Source organism: Mauremys reevesii, linkage group 8, assembly GCF_016161935.1.
Source record: "Mauremys reevesii isolate NIE-2019 linkage group 8, ASM1616193v1, whole genome shotgun sequence".
Taxonomy (NCBI): domain Eukaryota; kingdom Metazoa; phylum Chordata; order Testudines; family Geoemydidae; genus Mauremys; species Mauremys reevesii.
Genome location: NC_052630.1, coordinates 51,665,759 through 51,692,002, shown reverse-complemented (window position 1 = coordinate 51,692,002; position 26,244 = coordinate 51,665,759). Strand labels below are relative to the sequence as shown.

The 26,244-nt window shown below is 43.6% G+C and overlaps 1 protein-coding gene across 5 annotated transcripts in view; it reads right to left on the bottom strand.

Annotated features, from left to right (window-relative positions):
* The window catches only part of RALGPS2 (Ral GEF with PH domain and SH3 binding motif 2), a 310,247-nt gene that overhangs the window by 36,745 nt on the left and 247,258 nt on the right, over positions 1-26,244 (bottom strand). For 3 of the 5 annotated variants that reach the window (XM_039483899.1, XM_039483897.1, XM_039483901.1), the window contains 3 exons: positions 16,534-16,588; positions 9,811-9,888; positions 7,562-7,667 (listed from right to left, as the gene is read on the bottom strand). In XM_039483899.1, coding sequence (XP_039339833.1) covers positions 7,562-7,667; positions 9,811-9,888; positions 16,534-16,588 — 239 coding nt within the window. The remainder of the gene's footprint in view (positions 1-7,561; positions 7,668-9,810; positions 9,889-16,533; positions 16,589-26,244) is intronic. The other 2 variants (XM_039483900.1, XM_039483902.1) reach the window with 1 other exon arrangement.

The following is a 26,244-nucleotide window of genomic DNA, read 5'->3' as shown; positions in this document are numbered from 1 at the left end:
AGCTGCTGTCATTTCAGCACTCATCCTCCATTGAGCAAGGTTGAAAACACAGTTACTGACTTTTCATAACTGTTGTTCTTTGAGATGTGTTGCTCATGTCCATTCCATTCTAGGTGTATGTGCGCAGTCAGAGATTTTTGCCTTAGTGGTATCTGTAGAGTCGGCATTGGTGCCCTCTGGAGTGCCGAGCTCATGCGTCGGCATATTAGGCACCACCAGCCCTATGCCCTCTGAGTTCCTTCTTGCCAACCACTCAAACAGAGGGGCAGGAGGACAGGTAATGGAATGGACAAGAGCAACACATCTCGAAGAAAGGTAGGTAACCATTTTTTCTTCGAGTGCTTGCTCATGTCGATTCCATTCTATGTAACTCACAAGCAGTATTCCTGAAAGTGGGATTGGAGTTCATGGTTATGTGTGTGGAGTGGGGGGCGCGGCAGCACGTGGCTCCATGCATTGCCCCTCTCTGCAAGCACTGCCCCCACAGCTTCCACTGCAGTGCTTGCAGGCAAGAGCAGTGTGTGAAGGGAGACCCCTGCCCCCTGCGACCCCAGGGCTGCACTGGCCGCTTCTGGGAGTGGCGTGGGGCCATGACAGGCAGGGAGCCTGTCTTAGCAGCAGCCCTGCTGGAGAGCGCGATCAACTGGGAGATCCTCTAGGATCAACCAGTTGATCGCGATTGATCAGTTGGTGACCACTGGTGTAGATTGTGTCTGTTGGGGATGTAGACCAATGCTAACCATGCTTGCAATGGCTGGAGATGGAGTTGGGCATGATGGACCACGTACATACATGCTGCCATGTGGCCTAACAACCGCAGGCAGGTGCAAGCATCGGTGAGCATGAGCATTCTCTCTTTACATGAGAAATTAAGTCCGACATGGCTTGGAAATGGGTGTCTGGAAGGAAAGCTCTGGCTCGCATAGAGTTGAGGATGACCCCTGTGAACTATCCGTTGCACTGGTCTTAGGGTTGATTTCTTTTTGCTTATCAGGAGGCCCAGGTCATGGCAGGAGGAATGTACCAGATCGAGGCTCCTTTGCACCTGTTCCCGAGATCTGCCCTTGATGAGCCAATCGTCGAGATACAGATAGACCTTGACGCCTCAGGTAAGCGGCCACTGGTGCCATGCATTTTGTGAACACTTGCGGGGCTGATGAGAGACCAAACAGTAGCGCTGTGAATTGGAAATGATGCCAGCCCACCATAAAGCAGAGGAATCGTCTGTGCCCTTGGAAGATGGAGATATGAAAATAAGTATTCTTCAAGTCAAGGGCAACGTACCAGTCTCCCGGATCCAAGGAGGGGATGATGGAGGCTAGGATGGATGCAAAACTTCACCTTCTTGAGAGACTTGTTGAAATGCCGCAGGTCCAGAATGGGTCTTAGGCCCCCTTTTGCTTTCGGGATTAGGAAATAACAGGAGTAGAACCCTTTCCCCTCTCATTTCCTGAGGGAACTCTTCCACTGTCCTCATCTGCAGGAGGTTCTCAACCTCTTGAATGCGGAGTTGCTCATGAGAAGGGTCCCTGAAGAGGGACGGAGAAGGGGGGTGGGAAAGGTGCAGCCAAGAATTGTAGGGTGTAGCCCAGGGATATAAAGCACCCAGCGGTGCCAAGTCACCTGCGACCAGGCTGAACAATAGGGACGTAGGTGGTTGAGGAAAGAATGAGGCAGATCCAGGAAGAAGACTAGGGCATCGCTCTTGAGCGCACCCTCAAAAAGAGCACTTCTAGCTCCCCACGATGTTTCACCAGGCCGGGCTGCACAGGTGAGAAGAAGAAGGGCGGCAACGACAAAAACTCATGTCTCTCTCCCTTCTCCTTGCAGATCCCTGCTGAGGCTGCCAAGACCTTGGAGGAGGGGGTGGCTGGAAATGCTTCCTCGCCAACTGCAGTGTATGAAGACCCAGCAAGCAGAGGGTTGCCCGAGTGTCTTTCAATCCATGCAGTCTTGCATCCATTTGTTCTGCAAAGAGTCCATTCCCATCAAACAGGAGGTCCTGGATGGAAGACTGCACCTCTTGGGACAGGCCCACGGCCTGAAGCCAGGAACTGCGCCTCATGACCACTGCTGCTGCGACCACCCTGACAGCCAAATCGGCCATGTCCCAGGCCATTTGGAGGGAGCATCTAGCCACCTGCCTGTAGTGGGGTGGTCTCCCCGCTTCTGCCCAGAGGGGTTAAAACCAGCCCTGGGAGAAGGCTGGAGCAGGGGAAAAACTGGGCTGATTGGGGGGAAAGCAGCCTCAGCTGGGGGCCATGCCCCAATCAAGCCAGGAGCAGACAGTCTCTCTCTGGCTGTAGGGGGAGACGGGCCTGGCTGCTGGGGAGCTAGATAAGGTATCTGAGCTGTAGCAGGGCTGGGGGAAGGCCCAGGGAGCGGCCTAGTATAAGGCCAAATAGGTACTGGGGTTGTACGGGACAGCCCAAGGCTAGGCCGAGGCAGCAGGTCCAAACTCCTCCTTGCCTGTGATGAGTGGCTTATACTGCAGTCTGCCCCAGGGAGCGGGGACTAGTTGGTGACTGGCAGTAGCCTACGACTGAGGCAAGATGGGGATAAGGGGTGGAGGCTCCCTGGGGAGGGGAGACCCAGTGAGACTGCAGTCTGAAAGGGGCACCGGGGTCCAAGAGGGACTTGGAACCCAGCAGGAAGTGGGATACCGGCCTGCAGAGGGCACTCCAGAGTTGAAGAGCTAATTCCCAGGACGACCGACAGGAGGCACCACAGGGGTGAGTCGCTGCCCCATTACACTGCCTCAATTAGGGCCCTGAATTCTTGGGCCAAGTCCTGGGGCAGGGAATCCTCGAATTTATGAAGGGAATCCCAAAAGTTTAAGTTATATCTCCCCAAAAGAATCTGGTGGTTTGCTACCCTGAACTGACGGCTGGCCGTTGAATAAATTTTTCTTCCAAAAAGTTCCAGCCTCTTGGCTTCTTTATTTTTGGGAGTAGAACTGGTTTGCCTGTCTTTCTCACTGGCCACAGAGACGATCAGCAACCCTGAAGGTGGGTGGGTATACAGGTATTCAAACACTTTAGGTGGGATGAAATACTTCTTTTCAGCCCTCTTGGAAGTGGGCAGGATGGAAAACGGGGTTTGCCAGAGAGCTTTAGTTATTTTTAAGACCCCATCATGCACCGATAGTGCAACACACGAGGAGGTTGATGCCGAGAGCATAATAAACAAGGTGTCCAAGTGCTCCATCATCTCCTCCACCTCCAGGCCCAAGTTCATGGCCATCCTTCAAAGCAGAGCCTGGTGGCTCCTTAAAATTGTCCAGCAGGCTGGCAGGAGAGCACCCCGCAACACCCTCACTTGGAGACTGGGAGGGCCTAGGACATCATCGCCCATGGGGGAAGGGACTTTAGGAGTGGGCATTCGCTCCTCCCCCCAGCATCTGATTCTGCTTCACGCACTGAGCCTGGTGCCGCCAGTGCCGTCAGTTGCTTTTCCAAAGTGGCAATCGATGAGTGGTGTGAAAAGGGCATTGGCATAACCAGCATGCCCCATGCATTCCAGTAGGGCCACTGTGCCGGCCACTGGTCCTGCTGCCAGGAAGGCATCGCGAAGGTTGAAATAGCCTCAGGTGGCCACTCGTGCTGGTGCTGCCTCGGCGAGGGGCTCAACTCCCTTTCAGAGCCCTTCGGTGACCATGGTGGGGCTGTCGACACCTGAGTTTGACGGCTAACTGTCACTGTAGGTGAAAGGTGCCTTGAGTAGGCAGATTGGTTCCAGGAGTGAGTAGACTGGTACCGCATCGGAGATCATTCCCGTGGTCTAGGTGATGGGGATTTATGTCGTGGAGACTACTGACGGGAAGACAACCAGTGCCGGCCATACTGTGACCAACATCTCCCTCTGGACAATCCATGTCAAGTAGGTGGACACTGCAAGTGCGGTGCCGGCAACCTAGGACATCTAACCGGCGACCTGGACTGTGGAGATGGAGAGTGCTGCCTCAGCATTGGGGACCAGTGTGTTTGCTTGCCCTCTGGGGTGGCTGGCTGGGCGGTTTACGGCTGGCTTGCCCTCATACGGAGCCTTTGCTGGGTCCAGAATTGTGTGCAGTGCCAGCGGCACTGGAAGAGTCCTTTGCTCTCTGGACGCCAGTAGGGCCTGGGAAGACAACAGTCCTGTGATGAGTCAGGGTCCCCTACCACTCTTGGGAGTTGGTGGTGGATCCCTTGGGGGGACAGGGCTCTAGGGGGGTCTGATCAGGGAGGCACTCCCATATAGCTCTGGGGTGGGAGGGCAGCCCAAACTGGATCCTTTATCTGATGACTGCTGGCCTTTATTGCTTGGTGCTGGGGAGTCGTGTTTTTTCAATTTCTTCTTGGGCATTGGTAAAGGGGAGCATTGCTTGGCAAAGCCCGGTGTTGGGGGTGCACTACACACAAGGCTGAAGTGCTGGGAGTAGAGTCCAGCTGGGAGGGCTTCAAAGCTGGGTGGAGAGCAGCCTCCACGAGGAGGGCCCTCAAACAGATGTTGTGCTCCTTTTGTGTTCTCGAACGAAAGTTCCTACAGATGCGACACTTGTCCTTCACATGCGATTCCCCCAAGCACATTAGGCAGCTGATATGGCATAGGCCTGTACAGGCCAAACGGGGCTTAAAACCCGGAAACCGGGGCATACCCCGCCTGGGGCAAAGTCCCCACTGGGACTCTAACTTACTAACTACACTACTTTACTACTACTTACTAATTAACTACTGTAAACAAACTATTTACAATACACTAAAAGTTTGAAGGAAGGAGAGACTCGCTAATCAACTTGCTAGGCAAGGAGAAAAAGTCACACCGACCAACTGTCAGAAGCAACTGAGAGGGCATAGGGCTGGCGATGTCTTATATACCGACACATGAGTGTGGCACTCCACAGCTGACCCTATAGATACCGCTAAGGCAAAAACCTCCGATGACTGTGCACGTGGGTGCACACACACACCTAGAATGGAACTGACATGAGCAAACAGTCAAAGAAGAACATGTCTTCTGTTCCAACGTCACTATTAATCAGGTGATGCTTAGACAGTGGTATAACTGTCTTCCTCTCAATGGATTCTAAGTCTATCACAACGTGACCATCTCTATCAACTAGTGTAGTGGGAACAATAACATTGCTTCTAACCCACAGACAGCAAGCCAACTGAGCTACAATAACAGGCATTTGTGATGGCTTATAAAAAGCTATTGATTATTTTTGATGTGCTGCTCTTTGTCAGCAAATTGTCAGTTGAAATTACCATGTTTAAATAAAAATAGATTTCCAAACCAGCTGCTGATAGAAGCAATATTAACAAAAAGCAATATTATTTACTGTACAATATCAGCATAATAACACCTTCCTGCCAGGCATCATAACCCTCTAATTATTAAAGGACAGATGCTTTTCTTCTTCTTGTCGAACTATACATCAAGATGATTTTAAAAAAGTGCTGCAAGCATTTACTCTTTAATTTGCATACATTCATACTATATTTTAATAATTAATAATACATAATGAGTCTTTTTTTAAATGGTCAATTATCTTATTTCTCTAAATTTATTATGTACCAAAATATTGTAACATATGAAATATTTAAGCAGAATACGCTATTTGTTGACAAATCTGAGCAGTTTTAAAAGACCCATTATGATGCTCTGCACACACTTGTTAACATCAATAGATTTAGCAAACAAGGACATTTTGATATTTTTAATATATAAAATGAATAAACTCAGAGCAAATAAAGTTAAAGTATTTACATTACAATATCATTTGCAATACTTTTAGTTAGTTGAACACATGCATAAATTAATATATTAGAACAAGGACATTTAAGATAGACTGGGCTTGCAAATAAATGAGAAGTATAGAAATAGATATGATATTTGTGCTTGTGAAATCCAAGAACTCACATTTATAGACAAAATATTCAAAATACAGAAATAATCTATAAGGGACAGATTCTCAGCTGGTATACATTGGGATAGCTCCCACAGTCAATGGAACTATGCCAATTTACATCATCAAAGATCTAGCAATAAATGAGTAGGAATAATGACATTTTGTACTCCAGGTTGCTTAGTTTGTTCATTCTTCGGATCAGTTCAATAGTTAGGGAGGGAAAGGGAAACAAATGGTTAGCACTTCCACACTCCAGTTGGATATGAATGGCAGAAAAATTGACATTCTAGTTACTAAAAGGAAAGATAAAGACACCTTCCAACAACAGAACATTTTTTGGGAGATAAAGTTTGAAAAACCTTACTTGGATTAAGGAGAAAAATATGTAGGTCTAAAAATGTAAATAAAATCCAAGGAATTTTGTGGTGTAAATCTACAATAATCTGATAGATATGTTACTTCTGGAGAAATACTTATTTGCTAAATCAAGAAAAAATTAAGGTCCTAGATCTTGCAATTGTATCTGCATAGGCTGGCACTTGAATCAATGGCACAGACACAAGGGTCTATCCACATGTATTCAACTGAAGCATGGGTTCCCTGTATTGTACCTTATCGTGCAGCATTCCAAGTGCTTTGACTTGGGGGTGTCTGGCAGTTATAAATATACTTATTACATACATAAATATAATTAACGGTGTGTTACCATTATAGTATAAAGCAAAGAAGTTCAGAGAAGAATGCCATTTCCTCCTTAATATATCCAGTTTTATTTAATTCTGGCATTGTAGATTCCCCAGAATCGGATCTCATGCCTAAGGGGAGCGGGGAAGGGAGGAAAACCGCTCCGGGTCTTTGGTGGCTGTGTGTGTGTGTGTGTGTCCGGGTCTTCGGTGGCATTTCGGTGGCGGGGGGGTCCTTCGGTGCCGCGGAAGCCCCCGAGCAGACCCCCCGCCGCCAAAGTGCCGCCCAAGCCCCGGACCACTGCCGAGTATTCGAATTGGGCCCCGCCGTTCATAAAGACGGCGCTGGTAGAGCTGTCTCAACAATGTATGAAGTAATAGACTGTGTATGCAAGGAAGAGGCAATAAAACTGTACAGGCTGTAAATGTGAATTCTCTTGTGTCTATAGACATATCAACACTAATATTTTAACAATATTTCTGTTTAATATCAATAGTTGCCAGCCTCTTGCCCTCTAAAGGTATTTGATTTGTTTTCTTGTAATGGTGGATATGGATAGATAGTAAGTTATAATACAGTAAGTTAAATGTATTTATAAGTTATACAGTTTATGCAAGTGCAAAAATGTTAACAATTTAGGATTAATGGAATACTTCTGAAGGAACACAGAAGATCAACTTCCATAACAGTAATTCCCTGATTTAGACAAATCACATGAATTCCAGAAAATCAAATCTAGGAGCAGGAGCCTTTGTAAGTGGCAAATATATAAGGTACCAAATACTGAAGTCTTTACTCATTTTTTAGTCAGTTCCTACTTGATCATAATTCCTACTGATTTTAGCAAGAGTTCTGTTTCAGTAAGGACTGAGCAAAAAGTGAGCAAAGGCTTCCAGATTTTAACCAAGTAGCTTTGTTCTGTTTTAAAGATATCATTTTAAAATAGAGAAAGTGGAAAAATGGTTTAGCATATATTTGAAGTCTTACGGTAGGCTTTTTGCCTTCCTTCAATAAAGTCTTCCTCCTGAGAACACCTTGAATAGTAACTGCTCCTGGATACAAATGAACAGCCAAATCTTCAGATTCTGCAGAACTACAAGAAGCATGTGAGAAAACAGTATGAAAAAATATATAAATATCCTTTTCCAAAGCAGTACTCCAGTCATTACCCAAACATAATGTAAACATCTGTACTTTAATTTAGAAATGCTGACATTTTATTTATTAGACTTCATCATGGAAAAAAGACTTTGGTGGCTATAAGGGATTGCTCTTAAGGAATTTACAGTCACAAGCAAAAGTAAATGATTACTCAGGCTATGGCTACATTAGAGAGCTTATAATGGCGCAGCTACATCAGTACAGCTGCGCCACTGTAAGCTCCAGTGTAGACACTCTAAGCTGACAGGAGAGCATTCTCCCATCAATTTAATTAATCCCCTAATGAACAGTGGTAGCTATATTGATAGGAGAAACTCTCCTGCCAACATAGTACTGTCCACACCAACTCTTAGCTCAGTGTAACTTATATCACTGGGGGGGAGGGGGAGTGGGGGTGGCTTATTCACACCCCTGAGTGACATAAGGAGTAGTGTAGACATAACCTGTGACTCAGATTTTACAGTCAGAAGGGACCATCATGATCATCTAGTCTGACTCTTGCACATTGCAGGCCACAGACCCTCACCCACCCACTCCTGTAATAGACCCCAAGCTCTAGCTGAGTTAATTAAGTTCTTAAATCATGATTTAAAGACTTCAAGTTACAGAGAATCCACCATTTACTCTAGTTTAAACCTGCAAGTGATCCGTCGCCATGCTGCAGAGGAATAACAAACTAATGAGGCCAGAAGGTGGTTCATGATTTTAAAATGCACTTCCCAAAGCTTAGGATACAGTTGTACTTCAACTAAGTCTAACTGGTAAATAATCATAGATTTGTCACTACCCCCTGAACAAGTAATGCTGTATCATTGTTGCAATATTTTATTAGAATCTTTTCCTAAGTGCTAGTGGGAAAAACTGGATTTTTTATTAGAATCATTTGAGTCAGTCAAATTACAAAAAATAAAATAAAAAATCCACAGCAAAAGCTCAACAAAACATGCACAATTTAATTATAAGATATTTGAGAGCAGTAAAGGACATCAATAATAGAGAGCAGAAAACCTGGCCTACAGCAGTAAATTGTGTGCGTTACAATGCAGTTGGTGCACTATTAATTCCCTATCAATCTAAATTGTGCCCAAAAAGAATATGGCAAAAACAGATGCCTGGTATGGTGAAAAGGAAACCAAACTTTATTAAAAGTGAGCGACTGGCTTACAAATTATTTTAAAACAGGAAAGATTCTTATTTTGAAAACAGGGATAATTTCAGTTTATATCAACCAGTTTACATAATTAAATTGGTGTATGCATCAGCTCTAGAAATATGCTGAGAAACTACAGATTTCTGACATGTCTGTTGAAGTAAACCAGAATTAATCCATTAACCCATCACAACAGTTATGCATATGCAAAATAACTCAGAAATCTGGCAAACATTTTCACTATACCTACTAATTGACAGTGATATACTGACAAATTCAGACACTGACACGAACATGAATTTAACTCAATTACACGCAATGCTTGCTACTCATTAATATATAAGAGTTATTCCCTTCTCTTTTACAATTCCAGTACCACACTGCTGCAGAGAGAGTTGTAATTTAATTAGACAGAATGAAAAGCTGAGTGAGCATGCAGTTTTATATATGGTGCTATTTAGAATGAGTCAGGCCACACAGAGGGCCAATTTTAATGCATGACTTGCAATTTAACCAAGTCAGCCATTTTTAAAGGCAAGTTCAATGAAGAATTATTAACAAAGAAAACACCTTGGACGCAGCCTCAAGCACAAGTCGTACGCTTTGTGGCCAACGTGGTTTCTACCACCACCACATAGTGTTGCTCTGTTAAAAAGCTACGTATAGTAAAGCATCTTTAAGTCTTGATGTAGAGATACAGTATTTAGAAACTGGATAGGCAGAACAGAATGAGCCAGAGCCTGTATGATGAAATAGATCAAATCACAGAAGAGAAATTTTCTGTTTTAAGGATAAGTCGCTACCTTAATTTTGCCTTGAAAGTTACAAAGATCAGAAATGTCAGAAGACACCCACTTAATTATCAAGCCAGTCACCAACACCAGAGGAAAAATCTGTGACCCCTGGATGCAGGGGATTATTGTACCTGCTGGCCTTCATGTGGCCTCGATAGCCATTTCGTGCCACTCTTGTCACCGGACCGAGAGAATGGTATAATCTGTTCCTGTTGGATTCCATTATAAATTGTATATATTACATATACTTTTATCCACACAAGCAGCATAATTTGCTAGAATAGTGTAATAAAGTCTCTCTTGTGCCACATAACTACCACTCCTACAATAAGCAGTAGTGGATGATTTCATTAGAAAAAAACATGCAGTTGTAGATTTCAAAATCTACATTTCTTATTTGAACAGATGTTCTTGATGTCAGTGCTCATAACACTGGGGTATTTTTATTGTCATCTCAATTAATGGGTTTTCAGAAAAGAAAATACTATAAGGAACTATGTTGCAAACTGCTGCCTTTAATGCTGACTACAGATACTGCTACAGACTCTGTGACGAGAAGCAAAGGGCAATAAGGCCCCTAAACTTAGAAATAGGCACACAAGCAACCGTGTGAGGAATACAAAGACTTCTTAACTCAGTCCTGAGTATTGGCACCATTTCCAAATCAATCACTGAAGCCAACAACTTACAAAGAAAATCACATACAATCTGCTATGAGACAATATCTATTTAAAATGCTATACATTAAAAAAACAGATACTTTGCTTGGATACACCTTTATTGTCTGGGAAAAGTCAACAAAGCAAAATCTTGTGGCTTATTATATTATGGTTCCAAGATCAAATACAAATTATTTAAGCTCTAAGAGACAGCAAACCTGTAACATCTCAATGCGTCAGTTTAAAGGGAGTATAAACGTTACATAGGAAGATTTAAATTTTTGAGCCCTTCGCTACTGCTGTTTTCAGTACTCCTACCCAATTCCAGCACTTAGCTTCTAAACTTATCTTTTGAATATTATTCTGTGCCTGAATCAAAGCTGGTTATACAGGGTCAGATCCATAGCTAGTGTAAATTGATGTAGCTCCACTGAAGTCAACGGTGATATGTTGATTAATTAATAGCAGTACTGAAGAAAACACAGTAATATCAAAAGGGTTAAAACAAAATATAAAGTTTACACTCCCTTACCAACTCAAATAATTTAATATGCTGTAATAAGAATCCTCACCATAGATGTACTATAAGTATACATTTCCACTCTATTTTCCCTCCCAAGGAAACTGTGTTCTAAATAATTAATCTCTGCCCTTCAGCAACTTAGGTATCTTTGAATTTGCAAAATTCGATCAGGTCAGATTTTTTTTAATTTCTAAAAAACCCTAATGATTTAGACAGCTAAACTTTTATACTTACAATTTTTAAAAATTAAATACAACTATTGCTTCAACAACATACATAGATGAGTGGTTTATGACTTGCATCCATCTTCCATGTAAATGATGGAAATAAGCTTTGTTCTAATCTTTAAATTTGTCTTTGCATAACAAGGAATCGATCAATCTGGATAAAAACTATATTTGGTAAATATGCCCACCAGCACTTGAGATGACAGACCATTGGTCTATCTACATGCTGGGATACAACCTCCCAGAGGAGGGAACACACTGACAAAATTTTGCTGACAGTATGATTGAGGACAAATGATGATTAGATCTGGTTTATATCTGAACAGAATTTCAAGCAACACAGAAAAGGCACTTCTCTAGCATGAAGGCTTTCTCCCTGATGAGCTTCAAAAGCCTGCTTCAAACAAGAGGAGTGTTAGCGCTTCTCAAAAAAAAAAAAAAAGTCACAAGAACTTTTTATAATGGAAAGCCTTAGGCAACCTAAATATGGCTGTCACTACGAGGGAGAGAAAATCCAGACTGATCGATTCCCTACCATAAAACAACAAATTGTAGGTAAGGACAAAATTGTCTCATTTTCATACACAAGAAATCCATCAGTCTGGAAATGGAATATTAGGAATTAGAAAGCAGCCAGGAACTCAGAACAGGAAGGGAGAGAAAGTCAAACAGAGATCAAGTGAGGATGGCAATCTGCAAGATACTACAACCAAAGCGAGCAGCTGAAGATGATGAACACATTCAACTGTGTTTTATAAATGAGTGAAAAGATGCCAGGTTGTCACTTTGCAGTGTTTCCCATAAAAAGCTGTATTTCCCTCTTCCATGAAAAAGAAAGATTTTACAGAATTAGTTCAAACTAAATAGAGGAGTTTCACCTGCTCCTCTATACAATTTTACAAGTCCTGCTTAGACTTATTGAAAGATTGTGGCTTTTGATCTTGCTCTGCCTGAGTTGAATAATATCTTGGCAGACATCCAGACAATGCTACTTTATTTCATTAGGATGGGAAGGATTGGGGGAAATAAAGGGAGTCAAATATACCAATTTAAATGGTAAGGTGAAACAACCTTGAGTAAAAATCAAAATAAATAAAATAAACAAAGAAAAAATTATTAATGACAAGGCATTGAATTCACTGGCCCTCCTTGAAGAAGTAATGACAACAATGTAATGACAACTGACAAGAAAAGACAACAAGGTCATAGCCATTAGTTCAAAGGGCTGTTGCATCAACTGTCTCTGTACTAAGTTGAGCTCCCAGCTGGCTGCAGGAGCTTTAATTGAAAGATGTAATTCTGACCATGTTTTAGTTACTGAGGGCATTCTATGCCAAAAAATTAAAAATTCTGCACCAAAAATAAAAATTCTGCATGCATTTTAAAATTCTGCTAATTTTATTTGTCAAATAAATATGGAAGCTCCAGCATGGCACTGGGGAGCACAGGACACTGGTTGCACAGAAGTGGGAGATCACTGTCCAACCCCCCCTTTCCTCCAGACACGGACTCAGCGGTGAGGCTGCACTCAACCATGACATAGTGCAAGGTCCAGGTCTGCCCCAGAAACACCCCAGGGCCCTGACCCTCCATGCCAGGTACACCAGGTGTGGGCAGGCAGGCTCAGCAAGGCAGGATCTAAGTGTGGAAGGGCTTAGTTTTGGGGAACAGGTGTGGGTTCAGAGGGTTGTGTGTGGGGCAATCTGTGTGTGGGCAGCTCAGTGGAGGATCCGGATGCACAGGGGATTGTTGGGGGTTTCTGGGTTCAATGGTAATGGGAGTCTGCAGGGGAGTCCAGGTGAAGGTGGCTAGGGGTGGGGGTGGGTTTTCATCTGAGTGTGGTGGGGATAGAGCTCAGCAGGGAGGGCTGGGTGTGGGAAGGGCTGGGCGGGGGCAGATGCTGAGAGAGTGGGGCTCAGTGGTGTGGGGATCCAGGTGCAGATGGTTGGGGCTTGGTGGGGTGGAGATCCGGGTGCAAGTGGCTTGTTGGGGTGGTCTAGGTGTAGGGGGAGTGGGGCTCATTGTGGGGGGGGGTTCTTAGTGCAGAGGGGTAAGACTTGATTAGAGAGTCTGAGTATGAGGGGGCCTGGATGCATGGGAGTTGGGCAGATGCGGGAGCAGCTCCCTGTACAGGGATCCTTGCCCCTGCAGCTGAGGAGTGATGGGTGCAGGAAACGGAGGGAGGGAGTTTGCAGAGCTTCCTGCAGCTAGGGGAGAAATCTGGGAGTGGATCTGACCCAGTCCCAGATGCTGTGCAGGGGAAGAGGAAGTCCCATCCTTCACAGCCCAGCTGGGACTAGCAACTGAGCCTGGAGCAGGGTAGGAGCCACCAGCCAGGTCTTCCCCAGTTCTGCTCCCGCCGGAGGGTCATACTGCTGGAGAGTTGCATGACCGCTCTCATGTCTTCCTTTTGCTTCCCTGTCACAAAGTTATTTTTCTGCGGGGAAGCAAAGAAATCTGAAGGGGACAAAAATTCTGTGTATGTGCAGTGTCATAGAATTCCCCCAGGAGTAATTTAGTGAATCAAGGGATAGGAGGGTAAAAAACTAACTTTTCCTCATAGATAAGCAGAGGGCTCTTACTGCAGTTACAAGTAAGATACCAAGGAAGTTCCAAAAGTGCCTAAGGAAATTAGGCATCTAACACCCTTAGGCTAATTTTAGTGAATCTACCAAGTAAGTAGCTAAGACAGGTTTTGACTGACATTGATTCTGAAGTGAGACCGTGTTCAACATACAAACCTTTTAAAACACAGCAGATCCTTTCTGAACCACAAGAGGATCTTGACTAGCTGATCCAGATCCCAAAGTTTTTAAAGCTTACTATTAAGTTCCAGATTGCCAGTTTGAACTTCTGAGCCTTGAAACATATTAATCATTGCATTACCAAGTCTCTGGAAATAGGTAACCTCCACAGAGGGCATTTTTCAGGAAAAACAGCATTTGATAAGCAAACAAGGAAGAGGACTCAGGCCCCATCCCTTTTGAATTTTCTGGTTACCTAAGCTAGGAAAGGAAAAAGAATGGGTGTACATAAGATGGTATGTCCACTTGAATTAGAATAATTTATCTTCCATATCCTGCTCTCCCACGGCCTCAGATAGAAAAAGTACAATTTCTTGTTGCTTGAAGCAAATACATTGATCTGCTGACTCCCCTCACTCTGTAAAATAAACTGAAGGGCACCGGCTTTCAGTTCCCTCTCCCTGGTTCTGAACCAGAATGGAGGTGGTAGTCATGAAGGGCATTTGGTGAGTCATGGTTTTGCTAATGGCAAGCAATTCCAACTAATTGATGCTTCTCCTTTATTCACAAAGGGACCTTTTTCCTTAACAAGAATGGAACTCTACTGTACAACTTTCCAACTTTGCAGGCAGGCACCACAGTGACCTTTAATTTTAGGCATGTCAGTCAAAGCATCCCCCATCAAGTTCCTAGCTTTGCTCCACCATCTCAGTGATTGAAAGACATAAGGCATAACTATGAAGGTCTCATACATGTTCCCAGTGTCCATAAAGAATCTATGCCCCTTTCCTGGGATGGGACAAGAGAAAATATCCTCAAAAAGAGTTTACATCAAATAGGGTCCAAAAAAGCTTGCTCTTTGATCAGGACAAAGGGAAGCATCAAAAGGATGTGGAATTTGGTGATGAATGCAGGATGAAAAATTCTCTGAGGTAGTCATGATGTTCAGGCACAAACCCATTTGTCCTGGATAGTTCCAGCCCAAACCTGCAGCAAACTTTTCAACATGCCCCCAATTGGGCAAAGAGTCTGATCCATCCAATTCTCATTATTTATTGGGAGAGGGACTGGAGATATCTCAAGAATCCAGAAGAAAACAGGTTAAGGGCCATGAGAAGTACTCTTTTCCTTTGGAGACAAGAAAGATTCTAGCAAAACATCAGAACTAATCCTAAGTTTTTTGCCCTTGAGGAAGAAATGTGTGTCTTCCTTGGGCCAGAGGAAGCTTACTCAGATACATGGCTTCTTTCACCACTGTATCTAAGGCTTCCCCATATAATTTTTGGCCATCAAAGGGAACTCAAATCAAATGGACACTCAATATGATACTCACATCTCAGGACCTTGCTCCACTCTTGCCAGGAAGAATAAAGTAGGAAGAGCAGAAAGAAAACCTTGTGATATCACAAGCTGCATCACATATAGGAATGGGTTATATGCAAGTTCCAGATCCTCTTCTTTCTGACTTTGTTCTGTTTAAATATCAATACAGATGACTTGAGCACTTCAGGGAATCTCTAAATGATGCTGTACGCTATAGCTTCATGCAGGGTAGCCAAGGAGCAGTCTGCTTCTCTGAAGAGACTGTTCTAGCTTCTCATCCACTGGATGCTTAGGGGCTCCTTCCATGGAAATAACAGATTTTATAGGAAGAGATGGTATTGAAGAGTTCACCTTTGGTACAAAGCACAACTTAAATCTCTCTCCATAAGGAACTTGTACAATCTGAACTGCTTCTACAAGACAAAGGCAGAATACTGGGAAGGGATACATTTCCTGGCTATAAACAGAAAGTCCTTAGGCCAAAATTTCTATCCATGTCTCCATGCATACAGGTGGGCATGGTTACCCCAGTCAGTTTCCAGATTGATGGGTTCCCTGAATATGAAAGAATTATAATCCATGTTACCAGCAGACTGTTCGGTGAATAGGTAGTGGGCTCAGTACACTTTATTCATGTTTCAACTTAATAGCTTGCAGGAAAACATTAAGTTTCCAATTTTTACTATTTTCAACTGTAATTATTTAACACCTCATCTCACTTTTGAATACTTAGGGGGTTGGATTACAGTGGTCAATGACACCTGGACAGTGTTCATATACTATGGTAATGAGCATGATATAAAAAGTCTACATTAGATAGGATAGGCAGTGATAGCTGGGATTGCTTCAGGATTAGCAGACGGAGGAGTAATCAGGAGATAGAGTGGGGGAATAGGAGAGAGCAGGCAGCAGAGTAAGGAGCAGCCAGAGCAGCAGGACTTTGGTAGGAATGCAGGGAGCCAGGAATAGAAGAGATACATAGAGGAGGTCTGAGGGCTAGTGAAGATGTTGAAACAGGAGAGGCAAACGATGTTAAGGATATTCAACAGGAGATGCCGGTATTCATGAAAAGGAAATCTGTTGGGGTTTGGTGGTGGTCCAGTTAATTCAGGAGACAAAGTTGAGCAATAAGCCATTAAGGTGACAAAGCTCTCTGTTAGCTGATAACCAGAAGGTGCTGCTCCCTAAACTGGCTTGACAAGAACCAAAGGGTACACTGTACTCTAGAAGCAATGGCTGTTACCCAGTTTATTACATAATTGAGTCCTGCACACCACTAACATTACACTTCATTTGCAAGGAGTTGAGTGATAGGTTTAAACTAGTGAGGTCTGAATGGAGTTGGAGATATAGGTTTAGATGTAGCAGTTTTTCTTACCTTTCAAATGCTGGCCACGAAGTCTCTTCACTAAGTTCTGAACCATCACTGCTACCTAAAACCAAAAGGCATAATACTTTGAAATCAACTATTTTATTCCTCAGTTTGTACCATCTGTAGTCTAATTGTTCCAATTGTGACTTTTTTCCTTAGAATTTCTATGAAAGCAATTAGGCAGAAATAAATCTATAACAAACGCTACATAGAAGGTGCTCACTTTAGGAATGACTTAAGAGTTATGGATAAAAAATGTAGGAGATATGGATTTGGTAGGAGACTGGTTCTATGTATCTGCAATATCCGAAGTCTAAAGGGGAGAAGTGTTCTCAAAATTAATGCAACAACCCCAAATTTTCATGTGTCTATTTCATGCCCAACCTGATGAGCATTTAAAAGGACCTGCTTCTTTAGGAGCCATTACAACACAAAATGTGATAATTCGCTGTCATGATGAACAGATGCAGCTTCATTACAAACAAACACAGGAGTAGACTGGAACTTAATCCACTAGCTCCAGACTAACTTCACTGAGAGTCTCCAATATCTTAAAAGCCAATGCTGATTCAGAAACCCTTAATTAACTTTTTTAAGTTAACTGAATTTAACCCAGAGCCAGCACTAGGCATAAGCAGACTAAGCAACAGCTTAGGGCCCCAAGTAGCTTAAGGGGGCTCCATATTAATTATTAGTATGTGTTCTGTGTAATCAGGGGGAAATATTTCTGCTTAAGGCCCCCAATGGGCTAGCACCAGCAATGATTTAACTGAAATGCTTATTAAAATCATAGAAATATAGAGCTGGAAGGGACCTGAAGAGGTCATCTAGTTTATCCCCTACTCCCATGCTCAGGTAGGATTAAGTATACCTAGACTTAGGTTTCATTGTTTAAAAATAATTGTTCATGTTTCAGGGAAGTGAGGTGTATGGTCAGACTATTAGTGCATCTGTTTTGCTCCACAGAACATATGGGATGGAGATGACAGATTCTGTAAAGACTAATATATAAATGTGAACATATGGAGGTGTTGTTGGCAGCTCCATAGTACTGAGATCTGCAATTACAATGGTGACTAAATCCCGTAGTCAGGTCTGAAAATTAGATATATGATCAGAAAACTTATGCCAGTTTCTCCTATGGTTAATCTTCTGGTTATCACTTCTGGAATCTGAAGTCATTTCAAAAGACCTTCTTTTGAAATGTGCACCTACTCAATTTTTTTTCTCAGATCCCTCTAACTTACAAATTCCTTGGCCTTAACAGCTGAAACTAAGTATATGTACAAAAAATTCAGTATAAAAGGGAGTTTAAAAAATAAAAATAAAGTTATTTACATTACTTATAACTGCTTCTGTTTACACCAAGAGATACCTTCTTGTCATTAACCTCTCTCTCTCTCTGGTACTTATAATGGCCCCCATTACCATAGTATCTGAGCGCCACACAATCTTTAATATATTTATCCTCAGAACACCCCTCTGAGGTAGGGCAAGCACTATTGTCCCCATTTTACAGATGGGGAACTGAGGCACAGAGATAACAATAAAGGATTTGAACCCAGCTCTCCATAGTCTTAGGCCACTGCCCTAACCACTAGATCATCCTTCCTCTCTACTGGCTACAGCACAGCCATTTAAGAATTGAAGCATTTAAAATTGAAAATGCAAACTTCAGTTGCTTCACTGTCTGCAATATAAGGCCCCTCTTCCCTGCTGGACTCTCTTTCTTGCTCTTTAACCTTCAGATGAGCCCTGCTTCCTGGCTACAGCTACCAGCCTTGCTCCATTCCTCCAGCTATCACCCAATCATAAGACTGGCCTTACTGGGTCAGACCAAAGGTCCATCTAACCCAGTATCCTGTCTTTTGACAGTGGCCAATACCAGGTGCCGCAGAGGGAATGAACAGGTAATCATCAAGTGATCCATTCCCTGTCACTCATTCCCAGCTTCGGGAAAACAGAGGCTAGGGACACCAGACCTGCCCATCCTGGCTAATAGCCATTGATGGACCTCCATTAATTTATCATTTATCACAGGTTGACTAGCTCCAGCCTCCAAAAAAATCCCTGCTCCTTAGCTCCATCCCCATTCTACAACAACAGCCTCTAGCCAGTCCATCACACTGACTTCCTTAATGCTATCCAAGTCCACAAATTCCCTACTCTGCCTACTATTGACTTGCTATATACCAGGGGTCTCAAACACGTGGCCTGCGGGGCTCTTCTGTGTGGCCCGCCAAGCTCCCTGTGCCCCCACCCGCCCCCCTGCCTACCTCCAGGCCAGGGGTGGGCAAACTACAGCCCAGGGGCGGATTGCCCCCCGCGGGGCCATGAGCCCCGCGCCGCTCCCTTAAGCGGCTGGCAGCACGTCCCTTCGGGCTGGAGGGGAGGAGGGAGGAGGCAGAGGGCTCCTGTGTTGCCTCGCTTCAAGGTACCACCCCCTGCAGCTCCTATTGGCCAGGAATAGGGAACCACGGCCAATGGGAGCTTCGTGGGAGGTACCTGGAGGAGCAGCAGCGGAGCCCTCTGCCCACCCTCCTCCCCCAGGGGCTATGGTTCCGGGCTGCTTCCTGGAGCGGAGCAGGGCCAGGAGCCTGCCCTGGCCCCAATGCGTGCTGCTGCTGCCCCAGAGCCGCTCTAGGTAAGTAGCGCCGGGCTGGAGCTCGCACCCCGCATTCCTCCTGCACCCCAACTCCCTGCTGCACCCCTCCTGCACCCCAACTCCCTGCCCTGAACCCCCTGCCGTACCCCACACCCCTCCTGCACCCCAACTCCCTGCCCTGAACCCCCTGCCGTACCCCACACCCCTCCTGCACCCCAACTCCCTGCCCTGAGCCCTCTGCTGCACCTCACACCCCTCCTGCACCTCAACTCTCTGCCCTGAGACCCTGCCACACCCTGCACCCCCTAGTGACAGGGAAGGGGCAGCATTGGTGTGGGGACTTTGGGAAAGGGGGTGGAAAGGGGCAGGGAAGGAGTAGGAAGAGGCGGGGCAGGGGTGGGGCCTCATGGAAGGGGTGGAGTGGGGGCAGGGCCTGGGGCAGTGAGGGTGGAGGTGTCAGTGATGCGGCCCTTGGGACAATGCACTAGACCTCATGTGGCCCTTATGGTCATTTGAGTTTAAGACCTCTGCAATATACTATAACAGCAGGGGAGTCCCAGCTCTGAGAATGATTTTGGGGTAAGTATTTTAAAATCTTAGTAGGGAGGTAGCATTGTCCTTGAGGGTCATGGAAGGAGCCAGGGTGAAGGGCAGCTTAGAGCTGAGCTGGAGAGCAAGGCTGTCTGTGGCTTCAAGGCTGGAAAAATCAGCGAGGAACAGGGATGCCTTTGTGGATACAGCATGATTGTGCGGACGCAGAACTGGAGACTTGCTGAAAGACTACAGAATGGGGCTGGACCAGGGCATGGGGCTACTCTGAAAAACTTTTCACATCCAGCAGACATAGCTTTAAACTGAAGGTCCAGCTTTTTCCCCTTGACGTCAAAGGATTTCATGTGAACCTAATTAGAGCTTGGAGACAATGAAAATCTTCAAGCCCTGACTAGAGAAGGCTCTATTCATTGAATACATAAAGTCTGAAAGAAAGCACAAATCTCTACTTCCCTATCTCTAGAGCCCTCCTCCTTGGCCAATCCAAACCCTAAGCTGAGGGGTCCCATCCTACAGCCACAATTCCAAGCCCCAGATTTGCTACCAAACAGATTTCAGCCAGCTTGGTCTCAGCTACCCTGATTTGTCCCTAAAAGAAGCTTTGACCTGGCTTACAACCAACACTATGGGAAATGAGTAGGAAGCTGTGGATTGGACCACAGAGTGTACAGAGCAGCCAGGAAAAAGGAGAAATGCATGAGAAGGTGCCTGTCTAATGTAGTCATTAATTCCTAACTCCACTAGGTGGATGTAAAAGTCCACAAAAAGGGGTCATCAGGATCAAGGGGTAAATACTGAATCTGTGGAGCTCCTAAACATTTTCTACTTCTACTAGCAAGCTAATTTCTAGCATTGCCATTTCAGTGAGCTTAATGCTTTTATGAGTTGAAAATTTTAAGTATTCAACTGCTTAAACGGCTACAGTAGAAGCTAGTTTGTTTGTAAAAACAGAACTAGATTCAAAATCTTTATTTTAAAACTAGGAAATTCTCATACAAAAAACTTTGTTTAAAAGTAAGGTATTAATGAATTTAAGACACCGACAAACATACAAATTCATCACTAAGATATGCACATCTTGGAATATAAACATATATGATTAATTACATATATGCCAAGAATTCATAAATATATTTTGTACATCACAGTTAAATTGTTACTGTAAAATGGATTTTGAGATAGAAAAGTTACTCACTGTAGTTCTTTGAGAGTACCACCTTTGAATATTATTTATACTTGCTCAAGGAACTCTGTAGACTGAGCACCTGAATGCCTTTTTAACCACCAGAGAGTCAATACTGAACTAACACAGTGTTAGACTTAGGGCAGATCTACATGGGAAGGGTTACATCGATGCAGCTGTACTGCTGTAGTGCATCTGGTGAAGACGTTCTTTACTGATGGAAGAGTGCTCTCCCGTTGGCATAATTATTCCACCTCTGCAAGAGATGGAAGTTATGTCCACAAGGGAGCATCTCCCACCGACATAGCATCAGTGTGGACAGTGTTTAGGTCACTGAAATGTGCATCGCTCGGGGGGGGGGTATCTTTTTCACACTCCTGAGTGACGCAAGTTAGATTGATTTACGCAGTAGCGTAGATCTGCCCTTAGTTGACTGGGCCTAAAGAACTTCCCTTGTCAAGCAAGATTTCAGAGGGCTCTCCCACACTCCAACGGCCCAGGCAATGCTCATGACGTATGAGCACCCTTGGCTTTCTTTTTAAACTGACTAGCTAACTAACAACAAAAATAATCCCCAAAAATGCAGAAGAACAAGAAGTGATGATGATGATGGAAGTATTTAGGGCACTGAGCGAATTCAAGCTTGTGTGTACATTCAGCAGACAAAAGGGACCCTCCCTTTCATACCCTCGGAATTCTGAACAAGCAGAGAGGGAGTAAAGGGGAAGGGTAATGGTCACAACAGTCATTGCTCTCTTGAATTTTTTGGAAGCACATGGCACAAGAACCTTGATATCACAAGTGAGAATATGCAGAAGGCACCTCAAAGTAATAATAAATATTGTCCTTAAATATTTGATAGTAAGGGTCATAGAATAGGCATATAAATAATATTTCCTTACCTTAAGGTTTAGGGGGATTTTTAATAATAAAAATTGGAATAAAAAAAATCAGCTTATATGTGGAGGGAGCACACTGTATCATTATTCAATAATCCCCTGAGGACAGCGGTTCCCAAACTACGGGCCACCAGAGCATTTCATAAGGCCAGTGGCCTGCTTCAACACAATATACTAATGGCTGTTTCATTAACATTTTGTCATCATGTTTACATCATTTTAATTTACAAAAGTGTGTAAAGAGACAATACTGAACATAGAAACAACTTATCTAAATACATATGAAACAAGCTGAACTTAAAATATAAAGTCAATAGAGGTGACTTTAAACCTTATTAAAATATGTAAAATCCACAGGACTCCAAAGAACTGCATGCAGTCCTTCAGGGCTGGAAGGGATGGTTGGCACAAAACACAGGGCTCTTGAGGGAGGAAAGAATAAAAGAAAAGGGAAAAGAGTATACAGGGGAGGGGGAAAAAACATCCTACAGTTTCCAAGAGGGGTTTGGACAACCCTCTGTTATCCACTTTTCTCACTCTCACTATTTTTGTTTGGAGTGGGAAAACAATTTTCTTTTAAAGGTTTTTTAAATGTTGTTTTGCCTACTACTGAACACAAGTCAGTGCTTTAAAGATGCAAAGTGCTATATTAGTGCTATTATGTCACATATACAACATGCAGAATCTTAACAAACAAAAAAACCCTACAAAATAAAAGGCTTCACAAAATAAGACTCTCTCTGGGGTAGAAAATATATTACTAAAGATTTCCTTGCAGGTCCCTAAGGCTTGTCCCTATAAGCATTTATGCTGCATAGTGGATGGAAACAAAAGTCTACTTATCTTAGTTTATTTGTCTAAGGACACTGGAGTATGTGCTTATTTCTTCTTATTTTGTTTCCCCACCAAACTTCCCTTCTTTGGGTATTTCTAACTTTTATTCTGCATCTTTTCCTCTTTTGTTTGATATTGTTCATTGCAATTTCTTTATTTGGGGTGGGGTGGCCATGTATTTTGTATAATTTAAACTGAACTTTTAATTACAGGTTAAAACAGGTCTTTGCAGACCCAATTGTAGGAGATATAAAAAGTGTTTTAAAATACCATGTGTTTAATTCAGAGGCAAGTCTAACGTTGATGGGAATCTAAATTTGTGCATTTTACACTTGATTCTGGGCCCCTTAGTGTATAAGTTACATTAATACAGAGTCCTTTAGTCTCATACTAATTTACCAATGTACAAATTACACCAATTACACAACACTTCTGAATTTGGCCCTATAATTTCTTACAATAGAATACTGAGGTGCTTTCAGTGTCCACTCTATAGGACATAAGATTTCTTAGAGCTGCTTTTTATAATGCATCTTTTCTGCAATTTTTGCTTAGCCTAGACCACTGGGAAATTTTGCCTGATATAAACAGGATATTCCAGCTCTAAATAGTTCATATATGAAAGTCATGTTTCATCTAACTTATTCGGTTAGACTCAAGATCAGTTTGTGAACTCTGGTATTCAACTATCATGGATTGCTCCTGCATCAGATAAAAGGTTATCAGTTTCTTAGTATTCAAAATAAATGTGTAAGCAATTAGATGTTGCAGTGCCTGTACAAAACTGAGGGGCAGTGACTTCCTTGTATAATCACAAGTCCAAACAGGTCCATGAGGAAGTATCCACACAATTCCAACGACCAAAACTTTCTAGAAGACTCTGTCATAGGCACATCCCAAGAGTGATCTGTATAGACAATATTTTAAGAAGGTGTTTTGTTCACAGATCAGTATCATGCATTTTTCTAAGCACTAGCCTTTCCTTGAAACCAAGTCCTATCATGATGCCTACAGTTAATTACTAAATAATAACGTATAGGCAGGTGACCAGTAGAAATTTGTGGTATAATTAATATATTTATATATTAAAGACTCATGACACCAAATTGTACATTTAACTAGTCTACATAACTACATGTGCCTGTCACTGTTACTCCTAAACCTCCCTCTCTTGTTTGTTATCCTTACTTGTTATATCTTGTCTTACCTTTGGAACTGACCCTACAATTGGAGCCATGCAGATAGAGAGGAGGAGGGAGGGTAGTGGAGCACCCACAGGGACTCACATTTCAAAGAACCTCTGTTAATGCATGAGGTGAGTAATGGTCTCTTCTTTGAGTGATGTCCCTGTGGGTGCTCCACTTTAGGTGACTTCAGAGCAGTGCCCTCTGGTGGAAGGAGGTAGCTTTGGAGCGGAAGTCATAGCAGATGAAAGTACAGTATGTCCGAACAAAGTATCGAAAGATGCATGTTGTTGCAAAGTGTAATGTTGGGTAAATGTGTGTGGAGAGGCTAAGATTGCGGTCCTACAGATTTCAGTGATGGGAATATTATTAAGAAATGCTATGGAGGCTGATAGGCCTCTGGTAGAATGTGTGCAGATCCCCATAGGGGGTTGTCGTTCATGCTGGAGGTAACAGTTTTATGCAGTATGATATCCATTTGGATAGACATTGTTTGGAAATGATGTTACCATTTGATTGTTCGATGATTGAAACAAACAGTTTTGGAGATTTGCGGAAAGATTTTGTTCTATCAGTGCAGAAGGTGGTAGTCCTGCGAATATCCAGGGTGTGTAATCTGGACGGTCATTTGTCCACATGTGGTTTAGGAAAAAATGTTGGGAAGTATATTGTTTGGTTGAGGTGAAAGGATGAGACAACTTTAGGTAGAACCGTGGGATTTGATCTCAGGGATACTTTATCTTTGAAAAAGATCGTGTAAGGTGGGTTGGCAATGAGAGCTGCCAGTTCTCCCACCCTTCTGGCGGATGTAATGGCCACTAGGAATGCAACCTTCATGGAAAGATGTAGGAGGGAGCTTGTAGTCATGGGCTCAAAGGGAGGGCCGGTGAGGTCATGGAGGACTAAGTGAGGTCCCATGTGCGGTGGGATTCCAAATATCTGGGTAGGAACAGGAGAGGTCCTTAAGAAAGCGTTTAGCGAATGGATGCATAAAAGTAGGGAATCCATCTACTTTATGATGGAACGCCCTGACGGCTGATAGATGCACACGAATGGAACTCATGGAAATGCCGGTCAGTTTCAGTTCCAGCAAGTAGTCTAGAATGAGTGGTAAAGGGGCTGAGAGGGGTTTGGTCTGTTTGTGTCAGCACCATGAATTGAATTGCCTCCACTTATGTATGTGAGTCTAGTAGTTGTCCTACGACTGTTTAACAAGATGTTTTGTACGTCTGCAGAACATGTCATTTCAGGGTCTAAGAGCCATGCAGTAGCCACACTTTGAGATGGAGCCATTGAGAATCCGGATGGATGATGTGACCCACGTCTTGTGATAGTAGCCGAGGTAGGAAAAGCAGTGTGCGTGGTGGGCAGACTGCCATGTGGAGGAGATAAGGGTACCATGTTTGTTGTGACCTTGTAGGGGCTATTAGAATCACTCTTGATCTGTTTTGTTTGATCTTGTGAAGCACGCAGCTAGGAGGGGAGTAGGAAGGAAGGTGTATAGTAGGGGAGCATTCCATTTGATGAGAAAGACATCGCCCAGAGAGCATGGGCCAAGTTCTGGAGCAGAACTGGGGGTGTTTGGTGTTTTGCACAGTTGCAAAAAGATCTATAGTTGGAAAACCCCACGTTTGGAAAATGTTTAAGAGTACTGGTGTGTTCAACTCCCACTCGTGGTCCTGGTAAAACTTCCTGCTTAGGGTATCTGCCATGGTGTTCAGGCAGCCAGGTGGGAATGAAGCCATAATACATTGTGCTTGATCCACCAGTGCCAAAGCACATGGCTCCCACACAGAGGGAGTGTGATTGCGCTTCCCCTTGTCTGTTTATGTAGAACATACAAGCTACATTGTCTGTGAGAATCTGTACTGTCTTGTCTCTGATTAGCAGTAGGAAGTGGGAACAAGAGTTCCGAACCACTCCCAGTTTTAGGAGGTTTATATAAAGATGAGACTTTGTTGTGGACCATTGGCCAAGTATAGAGTGTGGTTGCAGATGTGCTCCTCATCCTAGGCGGGAAGCATCTGTGGTGATAGTGATGGACGGTAAGAAGGGCACCCCTCTGCAGATGTTGTCCAGGTTGGTCCACCACAAAAGAGAATCTTTGACTGTTTCTAGTATGGTGAAATACAAGTTTATACTGTGCTTGTGTGGGACTCAATTTGTTCGGAGACAGGTTTCTATGCACCACATATGTAATCCTGCGTGTTGGACGACAAAGGTCATGGCAGCCATGTGGCCTAGAATTTGTAGACAAGTTCTGGAAGACACTTGTGGGCTGTTTTGTGCTGTGGAGATCAAATTGTTTTGAGTCAGATATTGTTTTGTTGGTAAGTGAGGCTGTTGCCTCAAGGGAGTTGAGGTCCGCTCCCATAAATTCCAGGTGTTGAACTGGTGTTAGAGTGGATTTTTGCATGTTTATCTGAAGGCCTAACCTGGTGAACACTGTTATTGTGCGTT